General features: G+C 36.2%; 1 protein-coding gene across 1 annotated transcript in view; it reads right to left on the reverse strand.

Moving 5' to 3' along the window:
* Positions 1–3,706: 3,706 nt before the first annotated feature.
* The window catches only part of PRIM2 (DNA primase subunit 2), a 128,440-nt gene continuing 115,272 nt past the window's right edge, over positions 3,707–16,874 (reverse strand). The window contains exons 12-13 of the mRNA XM_059835519.1: positions 10,493–10,561; positions 3,707–4,275 (exon numbers count right to left, since the gene is read on the reverse strand). Coding sequence (XP_059691502.1) covers positions 4,048–4,275; positions 10,493–10,561 — 297 coding nt within the window. The 3' untranslated portion in view covers positions 3,707–4,047. The remainder of the gene's footprint in view (positions 4,276–10,492; positions 10,562–16,874) is intronic.

Genomic DNA, 16,874 nt, shown 5'->3' on the forward strand with positions numbered 1-16,874 from the left:
AAACTAGTCCAAAGTAAAACCCCCACAATAAGCCCAGAAGGAATGCCGCGCGCTCAGTATCTACGGTTTTGCTCCACAGATCCATTCCTATCATGCCGTGGTACTGGCTGCTCTCGCCATTGCCCTTCCTGGGGCAGCGCTCCACATCTCAGCAGGGCACAACTTGTGAGCTCCTCACCCTTCCTTCTGCAGAACACCCAATAATAAAGTCCTCTTCTCCATTAGATCCTGAAAGACTTTGAAGTCAGAGACTGTTTTATTGTCTTTGATGCTAGCACTTCAAAAGATTACAAGATATGGATTGGCTTTTGAAACATCCTCCTCTAAATTTAACTGTGGTACATTCAAGATCAGACGTTGTAAAGGAGAGTACTTCCCGCACGAGCACCACGGCTGCACAGGGCTCTCTTATGGCAACAGGCACAGTTCTGTGCATCCCCTCAGAAATGCAACCAAATATTATCTTAATATCTCATTTAATGACCCAGAATGCAGAGTGTCTTGGTCCAGAACAGTTTCAAACTTTTGCGTGTCTCCTGTTTTTTTTCAAGTTGCAAAATACGCCCAAAGTTTACTGTAAAGAGACACTTAGAAGGAGAGCTGATGCTTGCAAATCCACCTGCGGTGCTTTACTGTAGAAACACATTTTCTTTTCAACTTGTAAGAGTAGAGTTTGGGATTTGGAGGTTTTTGTTTGGTTTTGTTGTTATTTTTGACTACTGCATAACCCTATCAGGGTCACTCGGTTTTCAGAATCCTTATCTTCTGACCAAGTATAATTTTTATAGCACTACTACAACGCAGGAAATGCTCAAGTGAATGATTTACATATTCTTTGAGACTGGAAAGGCACAATTGCTAACAGCTCTATAATCAAGGAACAAGTGATTTTTATTGAAATTACAAAGCAGCATGAACTTAAAGTTCTAGAAGACAAACAATTCCTTGGTGTCCAAATGCTCAAAAGGAGGATTCTCATTTTGGATTTCTCTACATTATCAAATTCAAAATATTCTGCTTTCAAAGAAAAATCAAAACTGTCAAATTATGAATTATGAAAATAAAATGCCAATTTCTTCAAATAGCAACAAAAGCATTGATTTCAACCCTTTGCTAGTTACTTGTAACTGTATACTGTAATTTGTACATTTTTCTGTTACACATTTTATTGTAGTCCACCTGACAGGTAATAAAAGGGAAGAAAATATAGTTTAAAGCAATTTGTAGTACTAGTAATCAAGGGATGTAAACTCACAATAATGAAGTAAACCAATGAAGGACAAAGGCTTTGTCACATACAGTTATGTTTGTTGCATTTCAGATTAATATTTTTCATTCAGAGGTTATATTGTGAGGTTATATTCTCTTCCTTGTAATAGAACTTATTTTTAAATTTTATGCTTGAATTCCTAAAAATAACTTTATTCTGCTAATGTAGCAACGCAATGTAGAATATGTGAACAAGCTACCCATTCCCAACATAACAGATTTCGAAGTACACGTAAAGCTCAGAAATGAAGCACCAGGAGTTTTATTTACACAGCAAGTGACAATGTCTACATGAGTAGGGTTAGGGCATAACAGAAACGTTTCTACTGAGTAATAAATTACAATTTGTGGGCCTTGGCTGGGAAACACTACCTGCATTCAGCGTCTCGACCAACTCATTCTTCTCCCAGCTGTTTCACTTAGGAACATAAATCTCATTGCAGGTCTGAAACAGTTTCATTTCCATTAAAAGGATCCACAATATCCACTAAGGCACTGCCAACTCAGGTATTCAGTAACGCAGTATTAGAGGACAGCTACCACTTGCAAGGACACTTCAAAACCCCAAGGTCAAGTTTCTTAAAAATCTAATACAATCAATCAGAGGACTTCCACACATCAGGCTGTTCGTAACTCCTTGCTTCTTGGGCCCAGAACAACCACCGCCCTGCAGGATCCAGGTGCAGAACCTTTGCTCAGGGTGGATTTCTACAACTCCTTTGAATATGTGGTATCCAAAGGAGTAAGGAGTTTGGTAATTTACACAAAGCAGTGGCTAAACAAATTAAGGAAAAATTCAAGGAAGAGAATGGGAACAGTGAATCCTGGCAGATCTAACAACAAATGACATGTTTTGTTTTTAAAGCCTGGTGTTGCACTAACGCTGTGCGAGTTATGTGCCCTTAAAGGAACGCTCTACATACGAGAAGCCAAAGATTCACAGTTAGCCCAAAGTCTTAACAGTAATCAAATAGTCAGTAGTCCAGTCACAATATTAATAGTCTAAATCAGTCAATTATTGTAGAGAAGATAAAGCCTCTAGCATAATACAACTAGCAAATGCTACATACTCACACACTCCCTTGTATCTATGCCTTTCTCTAGTGTTGCACACATCTTTCCACTGTCCCTTGGGGTCCTGGGATCAACAGCACATGGTCAGGGTCCCACGGTGTTCATCAGTAGTAGGATGCTGACGGTGGGGATTGTTCGTTCTTCTCTCTCGAGTCCACCTGGCATAATATTACACATTGCCAAAAATGTTCTACCCACTGTTCTTTTTTCATTGGTCTGGCAATTCCACATTACAGCCAAATAATTATATATAGTGTGGTTTACTCACGTTGCATATTTGTTCTTTCTTCTCTTATCCCTTAAAACTTGTTTTGCACAACTCTTTAGGTTACATTTCTTTAAGGATCAGCACTTGGCCATGGGTGATTTGTTTATATCCATGGGGCCTCTGGCACCTAAGATCATAGATTAATTGATTCTACACAAAATAACTACTTATTACTAGCCATTAGCTACAGAAATGTATCAAAATTTACTGCTGTATCAAAATACTGCCTACAAACATAGGCAGTATATCACACAACAGTACAAAGCTAGGCTGTCATTTGACAGTTGCTGTTAAGGCTAAAACAAAGCTTCAGGTACAGCAAGATAAGCCCAGATAAATCAAGCTCGGTGAGTCTTCATGCTAAGGACTTGCAGAGTTAATACCAGCTACTAGCAATGACAATACTGTGTTTATGTGGTTACATGGCTATACGAGTAGCTAGGTCACTCTTCCAAGAAGGGGAAATGTTGTCATGAAACTCCTTAAACATCAGATAAAATAAAATTCAGGCCTTTCAAATCCCTGGGAGAATACTCTAACAGCATGATATAAAATACCAGCTTTACTTAGAGCTTTCACACACCGCACAGTGGCCGCTGCTCGATTGAATGCCATTCATGTGTGAGGTGACTTGGACTTTGGGGGAGTGGGAGGAACTTAGATGACCCAAACCTGCATTCAGATGGCTGCTTAGCTTAGCAGGACACAGGAGGCTTCAGCCACCTCAGACACTGAGGAAACTTTAAAATCGAAAAGGAATATACGCTGATAATTTTTAGTTTATTCAAGATGAGTCAGCTGGTGGAGTGTCAGCTTTTTGGATTACCTTTTTGCATACAGGTGTCTAAACGCTGCTTATGTTCTGTTTCAAGCACCAAAACCAGCTCTCTAAATTTAGTGTCAAGGTATACAAATTAGGAAGCTGATTTCCCTCAGCTCCTCATGTAGAAAAGAGACCGGGTAATTTTGATCATAAGAACTCCTACTTAATTACCATGCAAGTACAGCTAAAAAGAAAATACCATAAACTTTTGCTTTGCAATTTATTTATTAGGAAGAAACATATAAAAGTGACCACAAAATGGGATAAAAATATTTAAATATTTTGAAGAAAACCAAAAAAGGTAAGTCAGACAAAAATCACCTAATAATTGAGAAGGAACTTTCCTTCCTTCAACATGCCATATATATTTCCCATACTTCAACATGCCATATAAAACAGTATCCTAAAGCAGCGAGAATAAGTACTGGATGCAATTACAGCTTCAGTATCTATCTTTTCTTCATCCTATTCAAAGCACTAAATGCCTGTGTCTTCCAGGTAGCGAAGTGCATATTCCTTAGTACAGAGACAAATACAGCTAGAGAAGGGAAAGAATGAAAGAATGAAAGAAAACCAAACTAAACCAAACAAAAAACCCGAATAACACAGCTGCTTAGTCTTCAGTGAAGTATGCCTCCAGTCCCTCCAGTTCTCCATCAGCTGTCGTATTTGAAGAGGTGGGAGTAGAATTCGAAGTCATGCTTTCCTGACTATTACTTTTTTGTTGAGAGTTTCCTGAATTACTTAGTTCCTTCTTCAGTTCTCTACCACCATTTAATAGCTTTTGACTCTCTGTAAAATACTGATTAGGATGATTCAAAGAAAACCCAACGTCATCAATCTGCACATAAAAGGAAAGGAACATTGAGTTATTATATTTATTTCAAAAAGTCATCTTTTTCACATTCAAAAACTAATTAATTAGCAATGTAATAAGTTCCAATTTTGGTGAAGAAAAAGGCATCAGTTTGGAAATACCATCCCAGTAACTATTAGCATGACACAGGTTTACTTTCATCATAAAATTTCTTCCTTCATGTTAGAAATAAAACAACTGCTTTGGCATATTCAAACAATATTTCACACTGTCTTTGCTGTTGTAAAGAAAAAAAACACCCCAAAACATATAAAACAATATATGTAAAATAGCATACCTTTACAGATGGTCAGGTATTGAACCTACACCTTAAAATAGCATTTCCCTACCTAAAAGATGGACTGAGACAAGTCTAGAGTGCAAATGGCAGTAGAGAATACTACTAAAAGTTGTAACAACTGCATATAAATCTAGATCTTAAGTATCAGTGTGAAACTAAATGGAAACAGGTAGCTGCACCTCTTTCCCTGTTTTCTCCAATAGCCACAAAAGCAATGTTTACAAGGCAGCAGGCTAAGACAGAAGCCCAATAGATCAAGCTTATCTCTGCTCCATCAGTGCCAACATCAGCATCCTGAAACTAGATGCACAACCAATACCAAAGAACGTTTAGTCCTCAGTGGAAAAGAACACAGAAAACTAGCATAAGGTGCAGCATATTTTTATTGTTCCTTTCTACTTAGCAGGTGCATTCTTCCAACTCCATAATTATTTGATAAATGAACATTCAATTGACACTCATCAAATATTTCAAATCAACAAAGCTTTCAGGTTTAAAAAGAAGCTTTTCTGACATATTCACCACAAATCTCAGATATAATCTTTGCACCTCTTTTCGGAGACTCAGAAGTTGGAAATGCCTACTTTAAAAGGTGCTTCCACCTCCTGTTCAGGCAATGTGCACCTTTTACCTGCCCGTCAGCTCATGTGAATACTAAGAACATTTTAAGAAAAATACTGCTCTTAAAAAACCTTGGAAAACTTCCCAAACTTGGGATACAAGAAACCAAGGAAGACTAAGAGCCATATACTGGTAATTTTCTGCTCCTGCTATCTTCCCTTTTTCCCAGAGGGTGGGGACAATTCAAGCATAATAAGCAACTTTGCACACATACCTTGTCTCATGAGGACATACAGTGTGGCTGATTTAATATGCCAAAAAAGCAGAGGATCAGTGTGTACTCTAAATGGAACCCTGATTAAATGCATTACCACTGCCTAGCTTAGCTCCATCAGAAAATGGCGACATGTATAACAGAATCTAATTCAGACATGAAGAAGACATTAGCAACTGTAGTAAGTGACCTTGCTTGAAAAATCTTAAAAATAAGTGAAAGGCCTAGCACACTAATTTGGTACTCAAAAAATAGGCACAAAGCAAAAAAAAAAAAAAAAAAACAAACAAAAAGCCAACAAACAAACAAACAACACCCCCCCCCCCAAAAAAATCCAAACAAAAAACCCCCAAAAAAACCCACACCAAAGCCACCACTGAATTTCACTTCAGTCTTATCTGGATGAGTTTCATCCAGCCAGCTTTCATCCATGCTCCAATTTCCATTATGTGGGAACTAAATTACTTCTTTACACCAAAAAGGCTTAAAAAGAAGTGAAAAGCTGGCTTTCCTAGAATAAGCTCTTAATTAGTTTTGGGGTTTTTAACCTTAAAATCTCAGTTTTCTTCAGACCAATTTAAGAGTCGCGTTGTAACTCTTAATTTTGTTCTAAACTCTCCCCAACAAATTGGATTAAGCTGTAGAAACAGCTTATTGTATGAATGGAGCCTTCAACCACATTTTCAGAGGTGATTGATGGTATTTGGCTAAAAGCTATTTACAGGTTGTTGGTTAAAATTGTAGTATGATTCCATTTCTCCTTTTCAAACCCGAATGCTACTAAAACAAAGCTCTACTGGATGAAGCTTAGCCGATTCTATTTTAATTAAAAGAATTCTGCCCATTCATACTATGACCTTTTTTTGAGACCCTGAAGACAGAAAGGGGCAGTTTTGTTTGTAATCATCATCTTCACTTGTGATATAGTGATACATAAACAATTCTGAGCATTTCTGTGAACAAAAATATTCTGCTCTGGCTGGAAATACTCAAGAAATTTGACCACAAAAATGGAGGGGAATCATAGAAAGATTTCCTGGCTATTTTATGTTAAGACTGCTCTTGTTACTTTATGTAAGTTTTACAATGTTTTGAGGTAATATAGATCAAAGCACATCAATTTTAAAAGCCTCATCATTAACTTAACTGCAAGTTACCTGAAACTTGCTACCAGAAACAGGGAAACTAGATTTCTCTACCAGCATTATCCATTCACACCTGTAAATCCATCTGGAATCCACTATGCCCAAAGAAAAATGTATGTTCTGTCCAGTCAAAAATTTAAGCTTATAACATGTATTGACCCAAGTGAAAAGGCCTGTGACTTCGGACAGAACTGTTAATTCCATCTAGCAGGTGAAGCCAACACAAGACTTTTTTTTTTTTGGATTCAACACATTTTGCCCATACTGGCTTTCATACAAACTCTAGTTTTGTATTCCTGCTACAGCAAATATTGTTTTGAAAAACCTGAAGCAATCATTTTGTAGCTATAATATCTCTGGATTTTAACCAAGAACTTTTAAAATGACAGCTGATAATGCTACAGCTGATATTACAGAAAAACCATGTGGAGCAATCATGGTGTTACAGTAAATTATATCAATTGTCCACATCACAAAGGACTAAGAAAAATGGGTTTTGCATGTGTTTTTAAATAAACTATTCAAAAGTGATTCTTCTGTACCAGGAAGTTTGCTATGTGTCAGATTTAATTTACTTCTTAAAAATACACAGAGATTGTAAAATAACAGTACTCAAGAATAAAATGTTTAGAGATAAATATTAATATATAAACAATCAGCTGTTACAGCTGTAACTGTAACAAGTAACTAATACAGCAATGAACAACATGAACATCATTAGTTCCTTTGGATTATAACTTAGTAACACAGGCATTAGCCAGTTAGGCTTTCTTGTTTTGCTCAGGCTCTTAAAATAGTGGGTTTATACACAATCAGATTTTAAAGCACTAATTATTTCTACTGTCACAAGAACATTTATTTAAACAACTAGTAGTTCAGAGCTGATATCATCACTCTCTTTTACTTGACTGCATATACGTAGCCAAGATCTCCAAACTGTTTGGACTGGAAATATTTTTGTCTATTTTGAGTTGCCATCCAATTCTACCAACTAAAGTAAAATAAAATCTTGCTGCTATTGTGACCGTGAAAGGCATTCCTCATTACTGTGACTATTTACTTTGGTTTATGGTCACACTGTTTGTATTTTCAGGGTGTCTCATTTCCACTTTATGTAAGTTGCCTTCTGTCCTCTCTTTAGTACAAAATAAAAACTTATCTAAAAGAGATAATCAACATGAAATAGTTTATTATGAACTCAACTACAAATATTAGAACTTCAAACAGTTATGATGCTTTCCATATGGCTTAAAATCCAAATTTTACAATCAAGAAAGATACTTTAGTATTTTGGTAGTGTTTGATTGAATGCTTACTCTAGTCACCACATAAACATAGTTTATTTTTTATTCTTATTAAAATATGATAATGTTTGAAAATATCTACCCTACAGGCCATTCAGTCATACTTCTATCAAGTCAAAAGAGCTTCTTTGCTTCACATATATAGGACAGCTTGTCTTGATCAAATTACGGTGTTATTATTCAGAAAATAACATTCCCAAAAAGGAGTGTGCCCTAATATCCCAGAACTTGAAAAATATGGTAAAACCATTCATGCACTATATGTAGCGCTTTCCTTTCCCACTCTTACCGAAAGACTTAAAAAATTGCATATGCATACACTTCCCTAACTCATTAGTTCCTGCCTGAAGACAATGCACTGAACCACACAAATGATGGCTGCTTTTGTTCTGTTGTTGTGAGATAGTGAAATGGAAGTTCAGGAGAGGTGTAGCATTAAAGTTAATAAGCCCAGTTTACAGCAAATACGCAGAGAAGCAGCTTTTAGGTAACCTGTGCTATTTGAACCAGTAGCACTGAGGTGCAAAGGCACACCCCCTACTCCCACCCCACATCCCTCCCCCCAAAAAAGGTTCTAAACATTCTCATTCTAGTCCAGATGAAATTATTAGCATAGTCTTAGTGCCAAGCACTAGACTACTGAAGCCAACAGCAAAGCTGCTGCCAGCATAAGATGCAGGAGAAACTTGAGGGAGGATGATGGGAAGGAAATGCAAATAGAATCCTGAAGTAGACATAGTGTGCAACTGACCCTGTGAACTTAGAAAAATATCATAATCTTAAACAAGTCTCCACTACAAAGTCATTCATACTAGATCTAACCCACATACGCACTGTAACTTTCAAGAATTATAGGTAACACTAACAGCTCTGCCCAACATACATCAAACACTTTCTTGGTAAAATTTTTATATAATTGAAGCTGAAATTCTCCATGTGAGCCAGTCCATTATTTCTAGGAAAATGTTACTTAAGATTGTTCACCTATTTGAAGAAACAATAACAATCAATGTTATGCTGATTGATTCTTCAGAAATTCCCTTCACTGAAAAGCTCTGCTAGTGATATACAGGAAAGCAAAGGTTTGACTACCTGATTAGGTGCCACCAGCTTCAGAGACACATCTTTTGACCACCCCAGGAAAAAAAAAAATATTACTAAAGCATATAGTTGTAGGACAGAAAAATCATTCCAAGCAGGCTGGTAACAAGTTTAGCAGCTAAATTCTCTAAAAAAGCTGCCCTCATAAGCATGTTTCATTCAAACTACAGAAAGTGCCTTTCTGTGCATTCCGCTTTCTCTCACTGAAGTAAGAGACTTATCAACAGCAAAGCAGAAAGATGACTCTTAATGCAAGCAGCAAAGACAGATATTTATATTACAAAAAGACTGAAAAAAAAAAATGCTCTTCTGTAATTTGCCATAGAAGAATGGAAAGACAGCTTTCCTAAAACACAACAGACCTTCGGCGCTGTGCTGATTTAACCTTTGGTGAATGTTGACCTTGGGGTCTATAGTCATCTTAGGAAAATATTATTTCTACTGACTTAGCCTTACATTGGGCATGTGTTACCTAAATTTCAAATTATATATAATTTTGAAATTCCTGTTTTATCCTTTTCTAAGACTGTAAGAGAAAGTGTTCCTCTCAAATCACAGCTGCCAAAACAACATTGGATACATGTTCAGAGTATACCTTTACTATACATTCACACATACGATTGCTGGAAATTTAGGGAGACAAACACATCCATTTAAATCAAATGTGAAAACCATCAAGAACAAAAAAGTCAATGGCAAATGTTTCTGAGTGGGTCATCTAATCCTCATCCATATCTTTAGCAAGGTTGTTCTATATTCTGACGTTTGAAAGGGATGTTTCAATTTTTTGAGTTGTAGAGATAACAAAGGTATAAGATAGGCCACACTCCACTGTTTTTTCTTGACAAGAAAGAATCTAGAACCAATGCAAAAACTGTTCTTTGAATCAAGAAATTACATAGGCGATGGACCGCAGCCATTCACTATCTTACAATTTTGTGGAGGATCTTACTGTAATATGTTACAGAAGCTTATGATTAAGCAAATGGGAAAGTTCGGAGAATGTTCATCTTGATTTAAACCTAATCACACGACCAAAGACAGGAAAAAATATCAAGCGAAAATTAACAATATTAACTATGTAAGTGCTGGAAGATTAGAGTTTTAGTTAAACTTGTTAGACCCATTTTGTTTATTTTTTAAGATATATCTCGAAATAACAAACTTGCATAATGGGTTAAGAACCACCATTTGTTTAAAAATGGGATATTGAAAATGTTAAATGGCTTGAAATAGACAGAATTCAACAATATTGGCATTTTCAGGAAGAAAGCATAACCTTTTACTATATCTTGTCATGTTCAGGGTATTAATAACACCAATACATAAATGCAGAAAATTACCAAAGAAGATTTGAAGTATATTTTAAATTATTAAAATGAAAACTAACAAGGCAAGACAGCTAATGATGGATGTGAAAACTGCAAATAGACTCTAGACTTCATGCATGATTGCCAAGGCCTTCCTCGAGACAAAGACAGTGATTATAGTTTAACAAAAATTAGTAGCTACTTACATCATGTGTCAACTCAAAGTACTTCTGACAGGCCAGCTGGTAATGCATGCCCTTCACCAATTCCAGGATCTATACAGAGGGAGAAAAACGTAACGGATTCAGAAGTAGCACACATACATCCTGTTGATACTTACCATGACAAAGTATTTCGCAACAGCCTTGTATATACCTCATGGAACTTTGCAGCACATGACATCTTTGACATGTGTGTATCCTACTGACAACATTTATACATACTATAGTTCTTTAAAAATACCCTGGATATATTAAAAACAAGATAAAACTCCAGGAAGCTCCACCTGATCCTTAAAATGTAATTTCAATACTCTTAACTTCAAGAATAAGCTGAACCTGTATTTAGGTAATATAATTGTGACAGTTATTGTCAAACTATCATATTGCAACACCTCTTCCATAATTGCAGACATAAATCTAGTCATTCAAGTGGTTGAAGCATGAAGCAATCAAGGACACGATTTGTATTTTTATTTTCCACATTACCAGTTCATGCAGATGCAGAATAAAATACTACTGTGCTCCCATCAAGAAAATTTAATGCAAATCCTTTAGACAAGTATCTGCGAGAGGGGAATGCTTTTACCTTCAATCAGATTTGTCCTTTTTGAAACGAAGTTATTTCTAGTCAAGCTCAGCAGAGTGTGTGAGTGAATAGCCTGTTTTGAACATCTATTAGGAAAATCATGCCATCTTTTGTAAATACAATTTGCTTCCCAATTCTACTACAGGTAATCTCTTCTGTGCTGCATAAAATCCCATCCTTATCACCAGAATGCAATGCTGGTTGAAATTTTTTAAAGTTTCATCACCTCCTCCCTCCTTTATATAATCAAAATGTATGCTCTCTCTGCTTATCAAACAGAGAAAATTGCTGGAATTAAGAGATAGCCTCAGTGGAAGGAAAAATAGTTTTCAAGAAATGTTAATTTCAAGCTCCTTTCCCAAGGTTGACCTTTATGTCAAACCCAGCAATACACTCCAGCTTAAGTCCCTGCTGTACTCATTATTGGATACCACCTTGTATTTATTGACAGATGTATAAATAAATTACATTTGCTGAATGGATAAAAAAAGCAACACATTGCCAGGAAAGTACTTAGCCGCGTTGTTTTTCTGTACTAGCCCAACTGATTACATTTCTATCCCTCTCGCCACCTCCTGTTAAATCTTCTGTAGAAGATCAAGGCCAAGGCCAACTAGGCAATGAAGTCTAAAATCTGGCACTATCTGTGTGTGTGTGTGTGTGTATTTATTTCTTTTTTAACTCCTCCTTCCTTTGAAATTGACTGAAAAAATTAGTGTCACATTAAGTACATTAGGATTGAAGAAAACTCATTTATTCTAAACACTTCAGTTACATATTACCTTATGTTTTCCTCTGTTTGTTCCTCACTATAAAATCTACACCATGCAAAAGAGCTGCCTCTAACCATATTGTATGCATGTACTTTTAGAAAAGTATTTTTCACATAATTTGGAGTAATGATCAGAAGACCTATTTGTATGTTGGTTAGTTGAAAGAAACATTCATAATGTTCTTTAGCTTTCAGACTTTTCTAACCTGAATTTTCCAGCTGAAATAAGTCAACTAATTTAATCTAGTTCATAAACACCTTAGGTTTTCTCAAAATTATTCTTCATTTAATCAAGATTACACCTAATATAAATTATATAAATAAAAAGTTCTCTAAATTCAGGTGTAAATACACTTTAAGTCTCAGAAACTTAAGTGAGCAAACAAAAACTTAAGTATGGACAAATTCTGAGTATAAACCCAATTACTCTTGTAATTTAAGAGAACTTTTCAAAATAGTTGATCAGTTAAAAGGCTAGTCATTCTGCAGTTCGTTTAACTTTTCACAGACCACAAAGTTATAGCTGCTTTTTGTATCAATGATGCCATTATCCAACTATCCTGAAGAGCAGAAAAGACAAGGATTATCAAAGCTAGCATTTGATCTACTAACTCACAATGATTCACAGGACGTGAGATGAAGCTGTTGTTGTCTTCTCTGACAGTTCAGCATAAAAATGGTAACTCAAGTGACAGATATCAGAAGAGGGATCCCTGACTGACACAGCACAGATGATGACAGAATGAAGGGACACTTATAAGTAAATTACAGTTTTGTAAGACAGATTATTCTGATCAAACTATTCTGAAACCATGCACATTTAAGCCCTTGACCCATCCTTGAGAAAATCCTGACCCACCTGTAAGGTGGAGAAGAGGACTTAATTGAATCAATACTGCTGATATGTGAAAGCTATAATGGTCATGTTATCAGAGCTGGCCTTGAGGGACTTTACATCCTTAAAGAGAAACCATGTTATTTTGCAGCAGCTTGATCTTTATTGCCCAGCTACAATGCAGTTTTCACCAAGGAACTACTGTCCACTCCCTCTAGACTCCTTCTCAGACCTTTCAGAGGCTGCTGTTAGGTCACCAAACAGATTTTTCTGCTGTACTACTATGAAGACATACATCTTGGAGAACAGCTGTTAGCGGAAACTCTACCAGCACTCTCCAGTGAAGTTTGGTAATTAGGTCTTCACAGCACTTCTCTTCCTTGACATTGATAGAGTGCTCCATAGAACAGAACGCCCACCAGAACAGACCAGAGACTTCCATCCAGTTTGTTAAATTTATTAGTGTACATGATTGCACTGGAAGTCATCATCTTACTCCTGCTCCTTTACCCTCTCCACCACATCACCTTCCCAACTTTGACTGGTGGAGATGACAAAGCTGTACAATTCCTACATGTTGATTACAATTTGTGGTTGGGTAGAAAAGCCAGACCAACATTTGTGGCTCATTCAGGGTAAAGCAGTTATAATTCAGCTCCTACCCATTCTAAGAGGCAGTCAGAAGGCAGCCAAACTAGCACATATGTAACTTTGAACTGGCCACATCATGGCAGACCAGATTCACCTTCTGCATATATGATGGGGTTGAGGAATAAGGGGCACATTAAACATATCTAAAGAATAACAGGTTTAGTAGATTAACTGGCTTTAATAGGGAATAAATTGCTAAGAGAAGAGACAAAAGAAGGTTAAAAATTGCAATAGGATGGAGTCCAGCTAGAAAAGAGTCCTCTGTGTGACAGAAACTCACAATCCTCTATTTAAATAAAACTGAATTATAATTCATTATAAATATTACCTTTCCCATCACATTTGTGCGCATACTGAAAGCAAACTTGCAGCTGGTTTTTGGTAGTGTTACCCAGAAACTGACCTCCACTCAAAACTATGTTAATTCACAGCAGCAATCTTTTGCCTCTACATATATTAAGACATTCACACTAAATTACTTTATTTTGCAAGTAAAGGTATATACTCAAGGATTCTTTTTGTTAGTTCTTATGTGCCTTTTCTTTCACTGTCATCTGCAACTTGTTTTTCTGATGTTGCTTTACTGACTACTAATGAGGTTAAGATGATGTTTGGCAGCTGTATGCAACCACCTGCTTTATAGATCCTCAGCATTCAAAGCTAAGATGTTAGATAGCAGGATAGTTTGGGCTCTGTAATTATCCATTGTTATTTTCACTTACTCAAATTTAGTTTGTTTTATCTGAAAATTGCAGAATTACCTTATATTTTCAAAATGAAAAATCTTTCTACTACAGATTCATTTAAGTATAACTGATTTCTAACTTTCTTTTTATTTCAAAGGTGACTGAAGATATGATTGGGTGCAACTGCTGGAGTGTATCTGACCACATTCCAGTTTTCTTCTGTTTTGGGCCAGTTTGTCACCACCTCAGCATTAAGTCCTGCACCAGGACTCCCCAATGCCCTTTGCTTCCTGGTCAGTACAGGCACCTGTCCTTTTTGCTGCTTTTGGATACTCCTTTTATATTTTAAACTGATTTTGAAAGTTTCATGTTTCTAATACATACATGTATAGTACAATGTTCTCAGATTTAAGCTCTGTTTTCCCTCAGGGACTCACTTACAGGCTAGAAAATCATTGTTACAGCTTTGCCAGAGCTCCTGTTCCTTTAATACTCTTTGACTTGTCTTTTGTAGTGAAGAGTACTTGCCCGCCCAGTGTTCAGCATTGCGCATGGTAATACTTAGGGCACCATAACAGATCAATTTCTCCCCTGCAATTTACTCACAACTGTCAAACAACAAAACCTAATTGTATTCTAGCACACTTTATAATGCTATAAAAGAAAGAGGCAGTCATGATACAGAAGAAGGTATTTTATTAATGTCTCTTAAAAAACACCTGTATTTTTTCCTCCATCTTTAAAGTATAGGTTTTCTAGCCTGAAGTTCTTATTTCATGTATGTCAGTAAGGAACTCATTAAATACTTAACAAAAGAGTAAGTGAACGTCTAAATGAAAAGAATATGTCAATATGTGCCCATATTTGCTCAGCAACCCCTAGGCAGCTTATTAAATGAAGACAGACATTAATTTAAACTGAGATGGTCATTTTAAAAGGAAACAGCTCTAATGTTAGTTGGTTTTGTTTGCTTGCTTGGGGGCTATTTTTCAAAGTTTTATACAGTCATCTCCTGAAAGTCAATGGTGTGAACATCAAACACAGGAAGGGTTAATGCACCTGAGTATTTAATTTCTTTGATTTCACATAGTTTTAAAATAACACTATAAAAATGTACATTTTATGATTAAATGTACATTTAAATGATTTCATGATTTTGGCTATTTTTTAGTGACACATTTTCATTTAACTGACAAATCCTGCATGAGTTTACAGCCACCTATTTTAAAAAACAGTCGTGCCTGGTTTTAGGTATGATAGATAACCCACATTCCTCTGTTGCAATGCTGAGTCAAAGCCTGAACTGTTATCAAGTATGAAAGCAAGCTTCTGAAACATTTAAAAATAAAAAAAAAGTTACAAAATAAAAAAACTTGAAGTATTTGCAATATAACAGTTTCAAGAACAATGAGCTGAAACATTTTTATTTCATATGTTCGTTCTTTGTTTTCCTGTTTTCTCATCCTGAACTGTGTGTTTATCCCTTTGACTTTTTTTGCATGCTTCTTTTTTCCTTTTTTCTCTTCTAAATAAAAATTTCATGAGTAGTTTAATACACCATAAATTGAAACTTCTGAAGTGTGAAGACACAGTCCCTAATTCTGTCCACCCATTCCTGCCATCTGAAAATGAACCTCATTCCTCCTCACCTTCCCCAGGTAAGCCTATAGTTGGATAATTTTTTTAATCTATTTTACCATGTAGTCTTAAGGCCAGCATAAGGAAAGGAATGGAAACTCAACAGGCAGGGATCAACAGAGTAGAACTGCCTTCCACACCAGCAGGGCACATTTAGGCTAACTGCTCAGGGAACTGAAGTCTAAGATTTGACTAATGAATTTAAATACTCCTAAATTGGACACACTGAAATGAATGCCATTCATCTCTTTAACAACAGTAAAAAAATATGCATGTTAACTCTACTTTTCATATTATTTGTTCTAAAATGCATATTTGACTGAGCACTGGCACAGGTTGCCCAGGGAGGCTGTGGAGTCTCCATCCTCAGAGACGGTCAAAACCCAGGAGATGGTCCTCGGCACCTGGCTCTAGACGACCCTTCTTGAGCCAGGGGGTTGGACAATGTAACCTCCAGGTGCACCTTCCAACCTCAACCAGACTGTGAGAAACAGTGTCAATAGCACCCAGCAGTACATTTTTATTACGTCCTTTTGGTGGTTGGTTAGAATATCAAATCCAAACTTTAAGAAATATATTTTCTTGTGTTTCTGCATCTGTCTTGCATTCTCTCAAGTCTGAAATACTGTAATTCAAATTTTTAAACTAATTAGTTTTAAACCATGTCATATTAAGATATCATGTCATCTTAAGATGTTAAGCCACGTCATGTTAATATTCTACAGTATTCTACGCATTGACGGTGTCAGTAATAGTAACACCACAGCACTAATAAACACCCACCAAAAAAGTCACTGGGGTTGATCAAGTGATATTATATCAGTGATCAGAATAGGTGGGAGTTTTAATATCAGAAAAGAAGGCTTAGTATTGGCTGGTTAAATTTGTAATTGTATTCATTCAGCTTATATGCAAAAGTACTCCTAGGGAAATCAATAAGCATGTTCATGCTTAAAAAATAAACCAAATACAAGACAATTAAACAAGGCACACATTTTAGCTGAGAAACCACAGAAGTGTAGTGTCAAAATACAGGGTCTACAGAGTAAGTCAGAGAAAGTATAATCTCAGATAAAACGGGGAAGATATACTCCTAACAAACAACTATTATTCTCAAAATAATGCGAAGGCTGAGTGCTGTCTCCTATCAATAAATGTTCCCCATCTATAGAAAATATGTGGAAACTTTCAGCACACAA

The sequence above is a fragment of the Gavia stellata genome, chromosome 2 (assembly GCF_030936135.1).
Source record: "Gavia stellata isolate bGavSte3 chromosome 2, bGavSte3.hap2, whole genome shotgun sequence".
Taxonomy (NCBI): domain Eukaryota; kingdom Metazoa; phylum Chordata; class Aves; order Gaviiformes; family Gaviidae; genus Gavia; species Gavia stellata.